We start from the raw sequence: 16472 nt of genomic DNA, 5'->3' as shown, positions 1-16472 counted from the left end.
GTCGTTTGAGGAAAAAAAAAACTTGCTATTAAGTGAGTGGATGGGCCACAATTTTTTTTTTTACTTTGTTTCACTGCAAATATAAAGTCTTGCACAGTACCTCCACATCTTGACTGAAATCAAGGGCGTCCTCTCCTGCTCCGAGGAGAGTGTGCAACACTCTCTGCTTCACCTGCTCCCATTGGACCAGCATCGACTCACGATGGTACTCTTCAGCCAGTAGGAATGTCTGAAATATGCATCGCATTGTTTCAGATGTATAGTAAATTGTGTCAAAACAGCCATATGTGTGCTACACCAGATGAAAACCATACATATACTGTATATTTAGTTAATTAAACAAAATTCAATAGTTAATTTTAACAAACTTAATTATTAAGTTTTACAAGTACAAATGGCGCAAATGCATAGTCTAACCTCTCGTTAAACATGTTAGATATTCTTGTACAAGGAAAAACATCACAAAAACACTCAATAAAATTATGTTTATAGCTACCTCTAGAAACGAGTAGAGCTTTAAAAAACCCCGTCAGGAATTGTCTATTTTAACCCTCCACAGAGACTCAACGTGAGATAATGGGAACATTAGATAATTAAATCCTTCCCATCTCCAGCCCAGGGAGATACCAATCTGGACTGGAGCCCCCATTTACAGAGTTAAATTGGTGACTACCTAAATCTCTCAGCTAATTGCTGCAGCAATATGCCAATGCAAAATGTGTACTAATTTAGTGTGGAGTCTTACGTTTGTAACTCACCCAGAACACAGCACTTTTCAGTTACTTGTGATATTACTGCTGTAATATTTAATACAAAATAAATAACCATTTCAAGGGGGCTTCAAACCTGGCAGAACGTTAAAAAATTACCAAGAATGAGAGCATATTTACAACAAGGTTTTGATAAAATGAATATTTAAAGGAAGGCAGTAGTGGAAGGCTAATGTTAGATATTAATCCTAGAGCAAGTGGCTATTTTTGGTAATTTAAAATAATGTAACTTTATAAAGACCTAGCGTCCTGATACGTGGGCAATGGGCATCACATTTTGGGTCATGTCTGCAACAGATCTGTGGCCAACATGATGGAAAAAATTTACATATATATATATATATATATATATATACATACTAGTAAAATATACATATATATACAGCTTGGTGAAGAATGAAAATGATGCATGCGAGTAACAGTCTTCTCAATGTGGACATATGGTTTTTCATACCACAGTATGTATGTTAAATTATCATACTCAAATAACACATATTTAAATGAGTGCCCTACAAAGGTTTAAGGAAACATTAACAGTGGGGTTCAGGATGTAAACACCTGGGAGATGCAAGCTTTCATTTAGTCTTTAGAGTATTTGGTGTTTCCACCCTTCATAAGTCTTTCCTGCTCTCACAGGGAATGGAGATAATGGGAACGACAACTAATTTAAGGCTGGGCCTATTAGATCTGCTCATCAGGGAAACCATTTCAAAACCATTCCCTGAAGATTCACACTAGAAAGAAGTATAAATCACAGTCAACAGACGTGAGAAAAAAGTTTTTAAGTGTTCCCGTGGTCAGAATACATCAGATTTTCTTGACAAGATGTTGAATATTTTTTTTCCAAATTCCATCCTGTCAATCCAAGCAAGATTGCAATAAAACTATACATTATCATGCTAAATATTATTTCATTTCTAATTTTCAAAGCTGCTTTGTCAGGATAAGACGTCATCATCTTTGGTCTATCAAACATTTCAAGCTCTTTCCTTGACCCGAGCGGAAAACAGACACTTGAGGGCACTGACCCTGCGGCGAGATTCCTCGATGGCAGACAGTAGGGCGTTGTCCCTCTCGTTCTTCAGAAAGCCCTGCGCGGAGACGGGAAGGCAGCAGAAAAGGACCAGGCAAGCGAAGCAAGTCGTTGAGAGGAAGAGAGGCAGGGAAAATGACATCTTAGCTTGGCAAACAAAATCATGATAAAAAAAAAAAACAAAAACATTCAAAAATAAATAACCGAAAGAGTTCTTCAACAGGAAGAAATTTACCAGACATTTCCTCTGCAGGAGACAAGATGCTGCTTATCAAGCATGTGTCGGGATTAGTGAAACGTACAGTTGCTACTTCATGTGGATGAAGCGTTTCCTGTGTTAAATCTCCACACAATATTTTGCAATGAGACAGCAATCAGCTAGACTCCATTTGGACAGCTATACAAGATGGCGTCCACTGCAAAACACCCCTCACGCTCATGCTGCTCTCTAAATGAAACCTGTAAACTCATCTAACTTGACGTGTTTTCAAGACAAACTTAGCAATCAGAAGAGTGTTCGTTTGCAAGTGGCGCTATGAGCATATGCTGCATGCTGATGAGTATGAGACAGCACTCGAATAATGCTGAAGGAAAGTCTGACTGTGGATGAGCATATGGAGCGGCCATTTTGAGAAGCCAACAAAATGGCAGGTAGCTTATGTTCTTTGTCCTCTTAAAGTGAATGGACTGTAAGCCACTGGCACAAAGAAAAACAATTACTGGGAAGAACATATAAATATATATTTACATCTATGGTGAGTTTTTCCAATTAGCCCTTTAAATTATGCCAATAATAAGTATAAAATCATCTCACTATGTACACAAAAAAAAAAATTGCATTCTATTTTTGTCTTCAAGTAGCAACGTATATTTAATATGTTAATAGTTCTTTGAATAACTTTGTATTCTTGTTTCAATGAATCCCTATTAAGGAAACCATAATGCTTACATTGTTTGTCTACTTGTAGGTTGTCCTTTTTATAAGGATATCTGGCCAATATCCATGGATATCTGCGCCCCCAATTAAAAGCTTTTAAGTAGCTCCTTTGGGGTGACCCTTTCACATCTCATTGTGTAATTTGATACTTGTTGTATATATATCATGTAATGTATTATATTGTATTACTTTGATGTGAATAAAACTATTACTTTTCATGGGAGGTAGACTAATACTAATCAAAGAAAATTATATATTTGTATACTAAAATACATTTCATTTTTTGACCGCCAGCTAGCTTTTCATGGTACTATAGACCCTACTCGCCAACGTCACAGAATGACGTGTCGCTGTATCCGTTCGCCATATTGTCCGTCAGTGTTTATCCGTATTCTCAATGGTTTCAATTTGTCGTGCAATTTATAGTGCAATTCATGGAAGCCCTGGTGCTTTCAGACGCTGTAAACTCATTGGATGCGTTGCATAAAAGGCGTTATGTGGAAAAGCTTCAGTCTATCCATTCGCCAGATCCATATTTGATGCCTAAATCGATATTTTTCGACCCGCTGTCTTCGCCCTCTCTGCCTGACATCTGCTACCCTGGTATCTACAACTATCTTGTCCACACAAAATCAGCCTATTCTCACGAAAGTTTGAAAAACTTTAAGAGCAGCACTCTAAGCAACATTACCCCGTGTGACCCTTTACTTCCAATTTTCTAAAATGGCGACGCTTCAAGGATGGGTGGATATTGGACTATTTCTTCAATAAAACACGCAACAACTGTGTCTGCCTCATTTGCAAAGAGACAGTCGCTGTTTTCAAAGAGTTCGATGTGACGCACGATGTGATGTACGACAACATTACAGGGAAGATACGCAGCGAGAAATTATAGCAACTTGAAGCTAGTTTAATTTCACAGCAGCAGTATTTCGCAAGAGCCCGAGTGTCGAAAGAGAACGCCACAAAGACGAGATTGTTGAAATTATGAATTCAAAAAAATTATAAAGCAAATGTGACACACAAAGGGCTTGCTAAAATTTGTTTAAATATATTGTTCTATGTAAATCAGCCAAGGTAGCCCCCCGCATGTTTACTACACCAAATCTGGCCCCCTTTGCAAAAGGTTTGGACACACCTGTTTAACTTCTTTCACTTGGTACCAGCAAAATATTATTCAAAAAATAATGATGGTGGAAGAAATAAGCACCTTGAATTTGAAACTGTATGTTGTCGGCGATTAGCCTCACAATGATCTTAATTGTGGTTGTCAGCCCAAAACCCTCTAAATATATATTAAAGAGCATCTTACCAGATATAAAATGACTACCACATAATCTGTAGTGATCGTTTGGTGCCCAGTTTTCTCGTCGAATTGCAGCAGTCCATCTCGCTCTCCTCTCCGGGTCTCTCGGAATACGGTAGAACTTCAAGTCTCTCCGTCTATCTTCTTTGTTATTGCAACTAACCGCCACACACGCCTTCACCATTTTGATTATTAATGTTAACGAGCAGAAAACCACGCCACAATAGGAGGAATTTACGTAGCGGTAATGCTTAAACCCGACGAGCTGACGGACAATATGGCGCGGAGGCGTGGTTGTGACGTCATGTGAGTAGGGCCTATTCAATGGTAGATGCTATTTTATATTAACTAACAGTTAAAAACATTAAAAATAAAAATCTTATCTTAAAAATCTTTTTAAAAATTGTGAAGAGATCTTTTTTTGGCCAGATTGCCCAGCCCTAACACAAATCCACTAAATTGACCCACCCACCCCATGGTAACTGTCACAGCTGACAACTCATAAATAACAGAATGACACCATCAGTTCGATGATTCATTTCAAAGTAATCAAACTCCTTTCTAATCATGATGTGCTGGGATTTACAGGAATGATTCATGTACATATCAGAAAGCTATAACAATGTCATTTTAGGAAAACAGGTCACCAAAGATCTTGCTTGGAAGCCATAAATTAATATATGTACAGTTAGCCATAACTTAACTCATTAGTTGCCATTGATGGTCATAGATGTCCAATCCGTTTAAACTGGCAGCGGCTGGTAGTATTCATTCACCTGTTCTAAATTTTGCAATCGTCATTTAAATAACAAAAAGATTATGTTATAGACGTTGTACACTGAATGAGCTCTAGAATGACATTACTATTTGAATGCAATTAGAAATGTGGGAAAAAAACATGGGAAGTAGTCAAATGAACAATTGTGCTGGACCGGGGCTGGACCAAACTGAGGAGACCAAAAAAGCCTTAATGATTGGATTGGCTTTACAGTTCTACAGGCATTGAAATCAATACATCTGCAGCGAGACATAAATTGCTCTTTCTCCTCAAATGCCCTGAGGAAGGCTGTACTTTTCTGAATTTATGTACTGTAACCGAACGACTGCAAGCTTGATGGAACCCAGCCCATTATGTTACCGCTGTCAGATAATAGCTTATCTATTTAATAATTATGCCATTTTTGCTTCTATTTGCTCTTCTGTCTAAGGCGGACAGAATCATCATGGATGCCAAGAAGGATGTGATGCTATTCTTGAATCCAGCAAGGAGAGGATGCGCGCTTACAGGGAAATGAGCACTCTCGGCCTCCTATTTCCTCCCTCATCACCTCTCTTGTGTGCCACATAAAGGCCACCTGCTGGTTGGTTTTCCTACTAGTAGTCACATCTCTCCTTTGTCCTATATTTCTTTCACTCGTATCATTGCATTCCTACAACTCCCTTTACCCCTAAATATGAGAATAACTGCAATTTTACCATCAGTGACCCAGATTGTCGAAAACGAAATTTAATTCTCACAATGCAGAGACTGATCTTGTCACCAGTCACCTTTATTTTAAAGCATTGCCTGCTACTGACGGCAATAGATGTCCAATTCATTTGAACTGGAAGGACTAGCAGTGAATGACTGTTTCAACCAGGAAACACATTCCAGTAGTCATCCTTCTACTGTATTTTTACTAGACTGGCCCACAGATGCCTTTATGTCATAATGTCATAATATCATAATGGTGGCAGATAGTCGCAAAGTTTCTCCTTTCCTTCAGCATGTTAAGATGTTGCATCTTTTCTGCTATAGGTAGCACGGAAGGTTTGGGCAGCATAATAGGGCCTGAAATCCAGTAGCACAATGTCTTCCAATTAATGATGTACAATACGACGATATATAACGTGAAAACGGTTTTAGCTTACATATCACATGAGACTCTCGTAACACCAATATCGTGACAAACTGGGCTGAAAGTAAATGTACAAGCCTGCAGCCATTTTGCACCAGACTGGTCACAGTATAGCACATCAGCTACGCTTAAAGTGACCTCTAGATGTTTTTAAACATTGTATTTAACTCATAACAGACAGTCAGAAATAATGGTATGTCAGTAAATTAAATGTAATTCAAACTGTCATTTATCACAAAACAGCTAAATAGCATAACTGGCAAGTAATGAAACAACCTGAACAGTAACTGAAGAAATAATTACAATAGAACATGCACTTTGAATGTTACATTTTACAATATTTTTTTCATATTTTGCTTTGCAGCCGATTTGGTCTACGCGTCATGTTAATTAATTTCAATATATTTTTAAATGAATACAATTATGAATTAATGTAATGTTAATAAAAACAATCAAAATGAATAAAACACTGGTTATTGCCTCAATAACACGAAATTTGAGGATAAATAAAAGTGGCATCAATACTAAATAGCATTTTTTTGTTTTGGATGAATGAATAAGCATTTTAAATTTAATGAAAGAGCTAATATTTGAGCTATTTAATTCAATTATAACAAATAATAGAATATTGATTGATTTATATAAGATTTCATTTTTGAAAAAAACTTTTTTTTTGGGGGGGGGGGGGGGGGGGGGAGATAAATAATTAAATATTTGCCATTAACTCATTGGCTGCATTGACAATCATATACTTCCAAGTCAATGAAACTTGGCTGCTAATGTTCGTGTTTTAGAGGGATAAATCCAATCCAGCTCCACTAGGAGGCTGACCGCGATCATTCGCAAACTAGCAATGGGTGCCCTATAAAGGGTTAAGAGCATGTGCATTCAGTTTCTTTAATCACCTTTTGTCTCTGGGTGCTAGAGCTGGGCGGTAAACCGAAAATTTACCGTCACCGAAATTCTTCACGATGACCGACGTAATTTTGACCATGTCGGTAAATTCGGTAAATTAATAAAACAAGAAAATAGTCTTTTCATCCCGCTTTGACTTTGTGTTGTTCGTCTGTGTTCATCCCCCTTTAAGAAAGCAGCCAATGTACTTACGTAGGCAGTCACGTGATCATCAGGAAGCCAATCAAACAGAAGCCCGGTTAGCTAACGCTAGCAGCTAACGCTACAAGCAAAACGTGATGGAGTGTGGCTTAAGGGAGGTTCGCCAAACTTTCACCCGACATTTAGTAGACTCTTGGTGGCATCCAGACAGACTTTCACCTGCTGTCCTCCCTTGTTCTCACGATTTCCGGAGATTGTGCTTTCAGTGCTTTCTACTGGTAGCCAGGCCACAGGCTAACACTACAAATGAACGTGATTGAGTCTGATAGCGGCTCTAACCTTGTCGAAACGGCTGAACTTTATGAGTGGATTGGACACGGACTGCATCTAACAATTACTATGTCGCGTTATTTTGTATCTGACTGTGTGTGATTTCTCTGATAGCTTTTGTGATGGTAAAGCATTCAGCATAAAGCACAATCCAACGGTGAAACTTATAATATGACCGAGAAATGGCCCCAGCTATTTTTCTGTATGTGCTTAATTCTGTGTCATTATTGCTATCATAAAATCTAAAGTGTTTCATTTGCAGAAGATCAATATAGCTTTAATGTGTGTCTGTCTGTCTGCCTGTTTGGGGGTTCATGTATGCGTGCATTCATTAAAAAATGCACTGGGGGGGAAAAAAAACCTGAAACCATAAAGTAAACACTTGTATTGAATAATTATGTCACAGCAGCCATTAACAATAAATTGTCTTTTTGAAGTGTACTGTTCAAGCTGCAAGTCATTTGTGTTACAATGACATGTTTGCACAGGCATATTGATTTTGACAATGTACATTGTTCAAGCCATACACGCTGTTATAAATGCTCATACTTGAATTCTTATTGTTTACAATACATTTTTATAAACTTAATGTTTAGACTGCATGTACAATTGTTAAATATATCAAATTGAATCCTGGTAACTAAATCAACAAGAAACTGTTCATCTGTATTTCATGCATTGATTCAGATTTTCAAATTATATAACAGTCCGCTTGGGCGACTTTATCGTCATTTATCGTTATCGAGGTAAATCTGCTCAATTTATCGTGATACGTGTTTAAGGCCATATCGCCCACCTCTACTGGGTGCTATCTAATTTTTATTCAAGTAATTGTTGGAAGGGGAAATTATACATCTCAAAGAGGAACAAGCAGTGTGAAAAAAGCTGCTTATTCTATCAGAATCTTAAACAGCAGTAGCATATTGAGAAACACGGTAGTGTCTCTACTGCATTCCTGCCTCAAATGAACTGCAATAAGAAGCAGAATGGTTTTTTTTGGGGGGTAAAGCTGTTTTGAGGCCAGCTCGATTCGCTGTGCCTAAAAAAAATTGCCGTAAAGACATTTTTAGTGCCAAATTTATATTGAATATGTAGCCCTTGGGCAATAACCAAATAAAGCACCATTGGCCTGACATAATTCACTGGCTTCATTTCACTGACTTCATTGCCTAATGAAGATGGGAAAAAGTTAAACAAAAATGAATGAGAACCAATGATTACCAACAGAGAGATCCAATTTCATGTATGGGAAGTGGGAAATCGGTTTGAGACCAATCTGAGAAAAATGTCAAGGCACTAATATTCTGTGCAATTTGATCAGTACATGACAGCTGAGAGTGACATGTTCCTGAGCCTGAGACAGAATTGTTGAGACTGCTAATGCTTCAATTCTTCCAAACCTTCAGGCTCAAACTGTTATACAAAGCTAGTGAAACAGTGAACATGGATCATGCTAAATCATACAGAAAAGGAAGCTTGACAATTGTTAAACGATCAACACTGCATCTAGAGGAGCTAAAGATGTATGCCTTCTGGATGCCCCACCCTTATATTGTCATCCTCGTAGACCTGCTAAACACAGTGAACATTTGCAGCCACTTGACTATGAAAAAAACTACAACAACAAAAATTTAACTTCTGCACAGACTTTACACAGGTCAAACCGAAGGTAGATAGTCTTTAAATATTTTTTTCCCCCCTAATATAACATCGAAGTTTCTGGCAATATCTTTATTATTTGCAACAGAATTTGTGAAAATTTTATCGGAGTTTGAACATTATTTCTTAATTTGAGGAAAAAAGTGGTTCTTATACAGCCATGCATGTTTGCTGAGTGACGCGTGAGTGCTCTCACATATATGTTAACATGGACACATTGGGGTGGTTCACTGCGCCGGGCCTCCTTAGTCTATTGGTTTCTACCTGAAAGCGGCCTATCTTGATTTAAAGGAAAATTTGACACTTTCACTATGCCTTACCGTGATTTTCAATTTGAATATGGCATGAGAACTGTGTTTAAGAGCAGAAAAAAGGGAGGAAACCACATTTTCTTTGCATGGCATCATGGAATGGACCACAAACTACACTTCTCCCCAGCATATTCATACATCATATGTAAGCATGTATGCTGATGTTGTAATCCAACATTTTCAGTCATTGAAATTTGAAGTACCTTCCCGTTATGTTACATACTCCAAAGATCGATAGTGAAATACAAGCATAGAAAAGAGCGGAGAAGAAAGACAGGTGAGACAAAGCAGATACCTGTCTGATAGTGTGTGTGAAGATTCATGTGTGTGGACAATACTCACCCAGGCTCAGTGGCTGCCTGGCAGAAAGGAGGACACATGTGAACACAGAAGAATTCTTAAAAAATGTTTCTTTTCTTTGTCTATCCCAGGATTTTTGGGCTTTGACAGCACAGGAAAGACCGCCATCGCCCTTGGATTTCTCCATTCCTCCGTGTCGTTCTGTGCCAGGGCAACTGCAGCGACAGTGGCCACCATTCTTGGGCGTGTTTCCCATGCCCTGTCTGGCCGGCATGGCTATTCGCCCGCAGCCCTTTCCTGTCTAAAAGTGGGCCATTGACTACGAAGCCCTGAGAAGCCAGTGCAAGTGCCACATCGAGACTAACTGGAGGTGGTTTTATTGTCAGAGGGCCATACCATCTATGAAGGCAGACACAGGGGGGATGCATGGGAAGAAACTATGGCTTCATATAGGCTATCTGTTTCTACCATCGGATGACTCCCCCCCTCCCTCAGCCACATATTCCTGCTCTGGTTCACGTACTCCCTCACTTCATCTAAGCATCGCTGGTAGCCCTCCTTCTCCTACCTTCCTCCATACCACTCATTTTCTTCCCTTTTTATCCATCTCTGCATCCTTTCTTCCCATCCCTTCTCCTTCCTCCCTTTTCTCAATGCAATTACAGTAATGGATTTCCCCCCCCCCTCGCTTGATGGCTTCCGACATCCTGTCTTGAAATGAGGCTAATCGTGCTCTTAAGGGTCATGTTTAGTTAATGAAGGGCTTAGGAGACACATGGGTGGGGGGAGCATACAAAGCAAATATGTTACTCGACACACCACTTGTAGTCGCATTCATTCACAGCAGCATATGGCATAGCTGCAGTCATTATGTGTAAGCCAGCACGAGAAAAGCTGCACGTGCCACACTTGCACATTCATTCATAGTCCCGGAAAGAGTAGGAGAGCAAGTAACCAACCGTCACTGACACATATACACACATGTGGCAAAGCAGACACTCTGTGCTCAGCCAACTGCTGAAGGATGAGTGTGTATGTAAAAAGGCGGTGGGGGGGTGGAGTGGAAGGGAAAAGGATGTGAATGGAATGAAAGAAAGTAGAAAATGATAGTATGGAAAGATGTCAACGAAAAGGAGGGTCAGCAAACGACAGCATGGCGCGGGAGGAACATGAAGCTGGGAAAAGTGAACTGAGGACACAGGGATGCAATGAATTGCGGTTGGACGCCATCTTTCCCCAACAGCAACGCTCTCAGCATTCCACGCCTTCTGTTTCTCTAGTATCATACAGTGCCCTCCATAATTATTGGCACCCCTGAAAAAGATGTGTTTTTTTAGCATCTAATTTTTTTTAAATTCAAATAATATGGGACCTTAATGGAAAAAGGAAAAAAATCCAACCTTCAATACAAGTGCATTCATTCAGAAAAAAATCCCACATAAAGAAAAAAATATTTGACATCAAATAATGTGTGTCACAATTATTAGCACCCTTGGTGTTAATACTTTGTACAACCCCCTTTTGCCAACAAAACAAGGTCTGGGGACTGAGATGGCCATAGGAGGAGCTTGATTTTGTGTCTGGTGAACCATTTCTGTGTAGATTTGGCCATATGTTTAGGGTCATTGTCTTGCTGAAAGACCCAGTGACGACCCATCTTCAGCTTTCGGGCAGAGGGCAAAAGATTTTGATTTAAAATGTCCTGGTATTTCAAAGCATTCATGATGCCATGCACCCTAACAAGGTTCCCAGGGCCTTTAGAAGCGAAACAGCCCCACAGCATCACTGACCCACCCCCATACTTCACAGTGGGTATGAGGTGCTTTTCAGCATGCGCATCTTTCGTGGCACGCCAGACCCACTTAAGAGTGTTTGTTGCCAAAAAGCTCAATCTTGGAACACGGTCCCGGGCTTCAACTGGGACCGTGTGCTCTGTTGCTCTCTGTGGGGACACATCTTGTTCGCTCGCTACTCCTGATTACTGCTGCTGATTGATTGTCAGTATCTCAGTACCCACCTAACATTATGCTACAAGACGACATGTTTCCCTAACCCCCAGCACCCGGCAAAGCTCCAGGGAAAAAAAAAGACCACTCAAGAAAGAGAAAGTCACCGGAGGAGTTGAGGGAAAGCGAAATCCAATATGAAAAGGGAGAGAAAGTTTCAGACCCAGTCGCAGGTCCATTGGAACTGGCTCAGCTAAGATGAGACAAAAAACAAGATTTACTGTGATGTATACAGCTCAATGCCCACATATGCACACAAGTAAGTAAGTGAAAGGTTAACAAATATGAAACCTATGGTATGAACATAGCATGTGATAATTCAGCCGCACAACTACACTGAATATCGTCATAATGACAGTTTAACTTGGAAATCGTTAGCCATAACTGCCTTAGTCATCTCTTTGACTTCTAAATTGTTGCCATGACAACCGAGCCAGAGGAGACTTCCAGATGGCTGTAAGGGGAAGACAGGAAAGCTTCGCCCAGGCACAGGACTCTGCCACGGGATAATTATAGAACTGGAATAGGATTATTTGCACTAGACTCATGCTTTTGCAACATTTTGCTACACTTTTCATTAAATCTACCTTAAAAAAAAAAATTTTATCCAAGCAAATTGTTGTTTTTTTGTAATTATTGCAATCACTAAATGACGCGTTGACCTGGGCCAGTGGTTTTGATAGTGCTGCCAGTGAACTTCAAAAGCTAATTTCCCTTATTGTCTACCCCTGGATAGGGTTTCTATACTCTGATTAAAAAGTTTTTCGCTAATTTTTTTGTAGCAGTGTACATTGCCGAGGTATCGGATCGGTACTTTCTATCAGCAAATCCTAAAAATCAGGTGACCTAACCTGAAGAACTTGGGTGCAAAAATATGTGATCGGGAGATCAATGATGAATGCTGTTGTGTATGAAAAAAAATCTGGATCGGCAGGTCAGGTTTTTCACTATTCGGGAATCGGCCAGAACATTATAATCAGTATAAGCCAAGCAAATACTCCATTGTTGTACAAAGAATCAATATATCATCATAAAATTGGTGATTTAATCAGAAAGATATTCAAGTCTTTGACCGGGTCCCTGAAAGATGGTAGACATAGAGTCCAAATCCAAATGAGTTGATTTGAACACCAACTCCATGGCTTTCATCTGCAAAATTCCTTTTTAATTTGTGTTCATTCAAACGGAAACATCATTTACACAGCAATTCCCTCGGTGTGTTAATGTGTCGCACAGGAACCACACAAGTATGAATGAGCTCACTCATGCCTGAACCACTGTGTCGAGCATACACACAAACTTCAAGAGACATGCCATGCTTACATTTACCTTGATGACAGTTATCAATTGTAGAACACTAACCAATTCATCATATACTGAAATGATGGAATCCCTTCCAGCTGAGAGAAGCCAAGGGATGGGTAGGATTGTTAGGATAAATCATTTATCAAAATTTTTCATCCATTTCAACAAAACTATGATGTGTACCTACCTGGATTTCACATGCAGCAACCAGCAGACAGGCATTTTTTACTGCATTCACAAGTTACTAACAATTCTTCATCAAGCATACAATTACTATTCCTTCGTATTAATGCCGTGAACGCACTCATATTTTTCTTAAGTATCTAAGTTTATGTTCACAGCTCAGGTCAATACCCATTTCTTTGTCCATTTGTGACATGTATCTTGTATTTTCATGCACTATGATTGCAATTTTTTTCAAATCCGACCTGGGCCTCTCATATATGGATATAATCGGATATGTATACGATGGTTCTGCACTATGAAGGCTCATTCTTACACATCCAATCTATACGTCATCAACAACTTAAATACATTACTACTGTTTGACAGAACAAACAACAGGTGTGATTGAGCAGTGGGGGAAAAAAATTGCTTTTGCCTCTTGATACCGCATGTGAAGCGATCAGGTTGAAAAAGATGTTGGCTCAGGTAGCATAAAAATCCTCAAAATTGCAATAAACGCTTGATGGCGGACAACTCTTGATGGGACGATATTTACTTCCGTAAACACTGTGACACATGATGACATGTCGTGTGCGTTGCAGTGCATATTCATGTCACTTCACGGCCACATTCTGTTCAGCAAGTCACACATATTTTTGCAATTAGATCAACGACACAAAAAATTTTGATTGGACAAAAAAATCTGAATTAGACATCACGCCCTGCATAGCCTAAATTATTTTCTGGTTACCAGTACATTGGATTAGTGTAACAAAATGTACAAATATTCTGCAAGGTTCCTTTGACATTGTTTGTTTCATTAGGAGATCTATTAAATAAGACAATTAAAATATATATTTTCATTAATTTAGAATACGCAATTAATGCAACCAAATTGTTCAAAATAAAAACTTTTTTTTTGTTTGTTTTCTTCAAGTTCTGTATGTGAATCTAAGCCACATGAATATGGAACCCCAAAAGGGTCAAAATTAAATAAATAAAAACAACATTTTGAAATAAATACCTTTTGACAGATAACAATTTGTGTAATATGGCCCTTAAGTTGTAAAATAAGGTAATATTATGAAAATGATTTTAATAAAAGGCATTTTTCACAAAGTATGAAAATTTTTCTTTCATAATGCCTTTTTCCACAATAGCCTTTTTATTTCAAAATGTCGTTTTTCAGCAAAATGAGATTTTACAAGATAAATGACTGTGAAAAACGCGTTCTTTTTTCATGTCTTTTTTCACAACGGCCTTTTTATTTCATAATGGTGTTTGCCATCACAATGAAGCGTGTGCTGTCAATCAAATGCATATGGCGGAGTCAGTTAAATGATCGGTTGGATGGATCGTGGAGTCTGGTTAGCTGCGCTGCGCTAGCATTACGTAGCGTCGATGAACTGTTAGGTAAAATTCCAGAAAGCATCAAATCAAAAACACTGCTGCTGCCGAAATCCTCGCTCAGGCTTAGGTAAAAGCCGCTCATCACTATCCAACTGGTTCGCAACTTCTCTGAGGAAGTCTGAAAGTGACCCTATCAAATGCTAGCGCAGCTAGCCACACTCCACGATCCATTCAGCCAATCACGACATTATGAAACAAAAAGGCTATTGCGGAAAAAGGCATAATGAAATTAAAAGATACTTGGTGAAAAACGCATTTTATCTTGCAAAATATTTTTCATAATATTACATTGGTACCTTTACATACGAAGTTACTTCGTTCCAGGACATTGTTTGTAAATCGAAATGGTCGTATGTCGCGCAGGATTTTCCCATAAGAACACATTATGTTTCCATTTACTCGTTCGACAGCCTGAAAACCTACACTAAATCCTAAATGAATGCTGCTGGTACTATTCAAAATAACAATCACACAGAGCAAAACAAATAATCTATGAATACAAATTTGAAATATAATTATAGTAATAGTAATAATACCTGTAATAATATAACGAATCGGGTTCTAATGTGGCGGATGCGTTTTGCGTGGTGTACCTGAACGCACCGCGTGGCTGACTTGACAGACTGAGGGAAGACTTTTTACTTCCACTTAGTTCAGCTGCGGCGGACAGTAGGCATGTTGTGTTGCAGAAGTTCTGAAATAAATAATTAAAAACCTGACGAAGCTGGCGATTTTTGACCACGCTAATATATTGTCACCTTAACTTATAAAGACTGGCGATCAGAGGTCGGAGGAAGTAGGTCGAGATCATAGACATTCTACGGCCACATTGTCAACCCAGTTCACAGACGCGCATACCATGCTCATATTTTTCTATCATTTCCATCTTCATTTCAATGGTAAGCCTCAGCCTTTTCCCTTATTTTCCCACCTGCACTAACATTCTTGGAACCAATGTTGATTTCTCCCACACGAAAATCCGCCGTGCGCCTGTCTTGAGGGAAAACAAACTGCGGCGCCGTCATAAACTGTCGTATTTCGAGCATGTCATCGGATGTAGGAACAAATGGAGAGTCAAATTTTACGTCGGATGTCGAAAAGATCATGTGTCGAAGCGATTGAATGTCGAGGTACCACTGTACCTTATTTTACAATTTAAGGGCCATAATCAGGGGTGAAAGTGGCTAGAATTTCTTGCAGGAACTCCCCGACGTGAAGGTCGCCACGGAGCCAGAATTTTTATTTTTTTTATTTTTTGGGGGGCGGGTAAAAACCTCCTAAAACTATTGAAATGCAAAGAAAACTGTAAAACTGTTTTGGCACAGTTATTTCTATAACACATACAAAAACTGATTTTCATTCAAAATTGTATTTTTTTCAATGATTTGCAAAATAAAAGTTAACAAAAACAGCAATAACCCCAAGCTCTATATTTTAATTTTTATTTTCCCTCATTTCCTCACATACTAAATGTCAAATCTCAATTTTATCTACTTAAGAACATATGATGCATATTAAAATTGAACTAAATGTAAACACTTACTTCTGCTTTCTTTTTTTTTTAAATAATAAACATATAAGTAACATACATTCAGAAAAATACAAATGACTTACATTATGCAGAGTGAAATGGAATATATTTTGAAGATCGCGCAAACATTGACTTTTTTAAATTATAAGGAAATGAATAAGTAGCCTAACATAAATGAACAAATGTAAGTCCAAAGTGCACATTGACAGATAAGATGTTCTGAACCTCCCCATAAGAGTAAATAAAACTAATTATGATAAATTAGCCTCCTCAACTCTTTCCTTGCTCTTAAAGATTTGATCCATTTTCTGTTGCATTGCCCTTTTTTTGTCGCATCAATTCAACTAACTTTTTTTTGTTTTGTTGCTGTTCCAGAAAACATGCACATTTGAACCAATCAGAGCTAACTATCTCTGCTGATCACATGTCAGTAGGTCAGCCAATTGCCGCGTGCA

At 38.7% G+C, this 16472-nt stretch overlaps 1 protein-coding gene across 3 annotated transcripts in view; it reads right to left on the bottom strand.

Moving 5' to 3' along the window:
• Positions 1-16472, bottom strand: part of nup93 (nucleoporin 93) — a 40028-nt gene that overhangs the window by 14851 nt on the left and 8705 nt on the right. For 2 of the 3 annotated variants that reach the window (XM_057837013.1, XM_057837012.1), the window contains exons 4-5: positions 1799-1861; positions 101-229 (exon numbers count right to left, since the gene is read on the bottom strand). In XM_057837013.1, the coding sequence (XP_057692996.1) occupies positions 101-229; positions 1799-1861 (192 nt within the window). Of the gene's footprint in view, positions 1-100; positions 230-1798; positions 1862-9642; positions 10169-16472 lie in introns of those variants that run through there. The other variant, XM_057837014.1, reaches the window with a different exon arrangement.

Source organism: Corythoichthys intestinalis, chromosome 5 (genome assembly GCF_030265065.1).
Source record: "Corythoichthys intestinalis isolate RoL2023-P3 chromosome 5, ASM3026506v1, whole genome shotgun sequence".
Taxonomy (NCBI): domain Eukaryota; kingdom Metazoa; phylum Chordata; class Actinopteri; order Syngnathiformes; family Syngnathidae; genus Corythoichthys; species Corythoichthys intestinalis.
The sequence above is the reverse complement of the archived record's forward strand: the minus strand, read 5'-3'. Positions and strand labels throughout refer to the sequence as shown.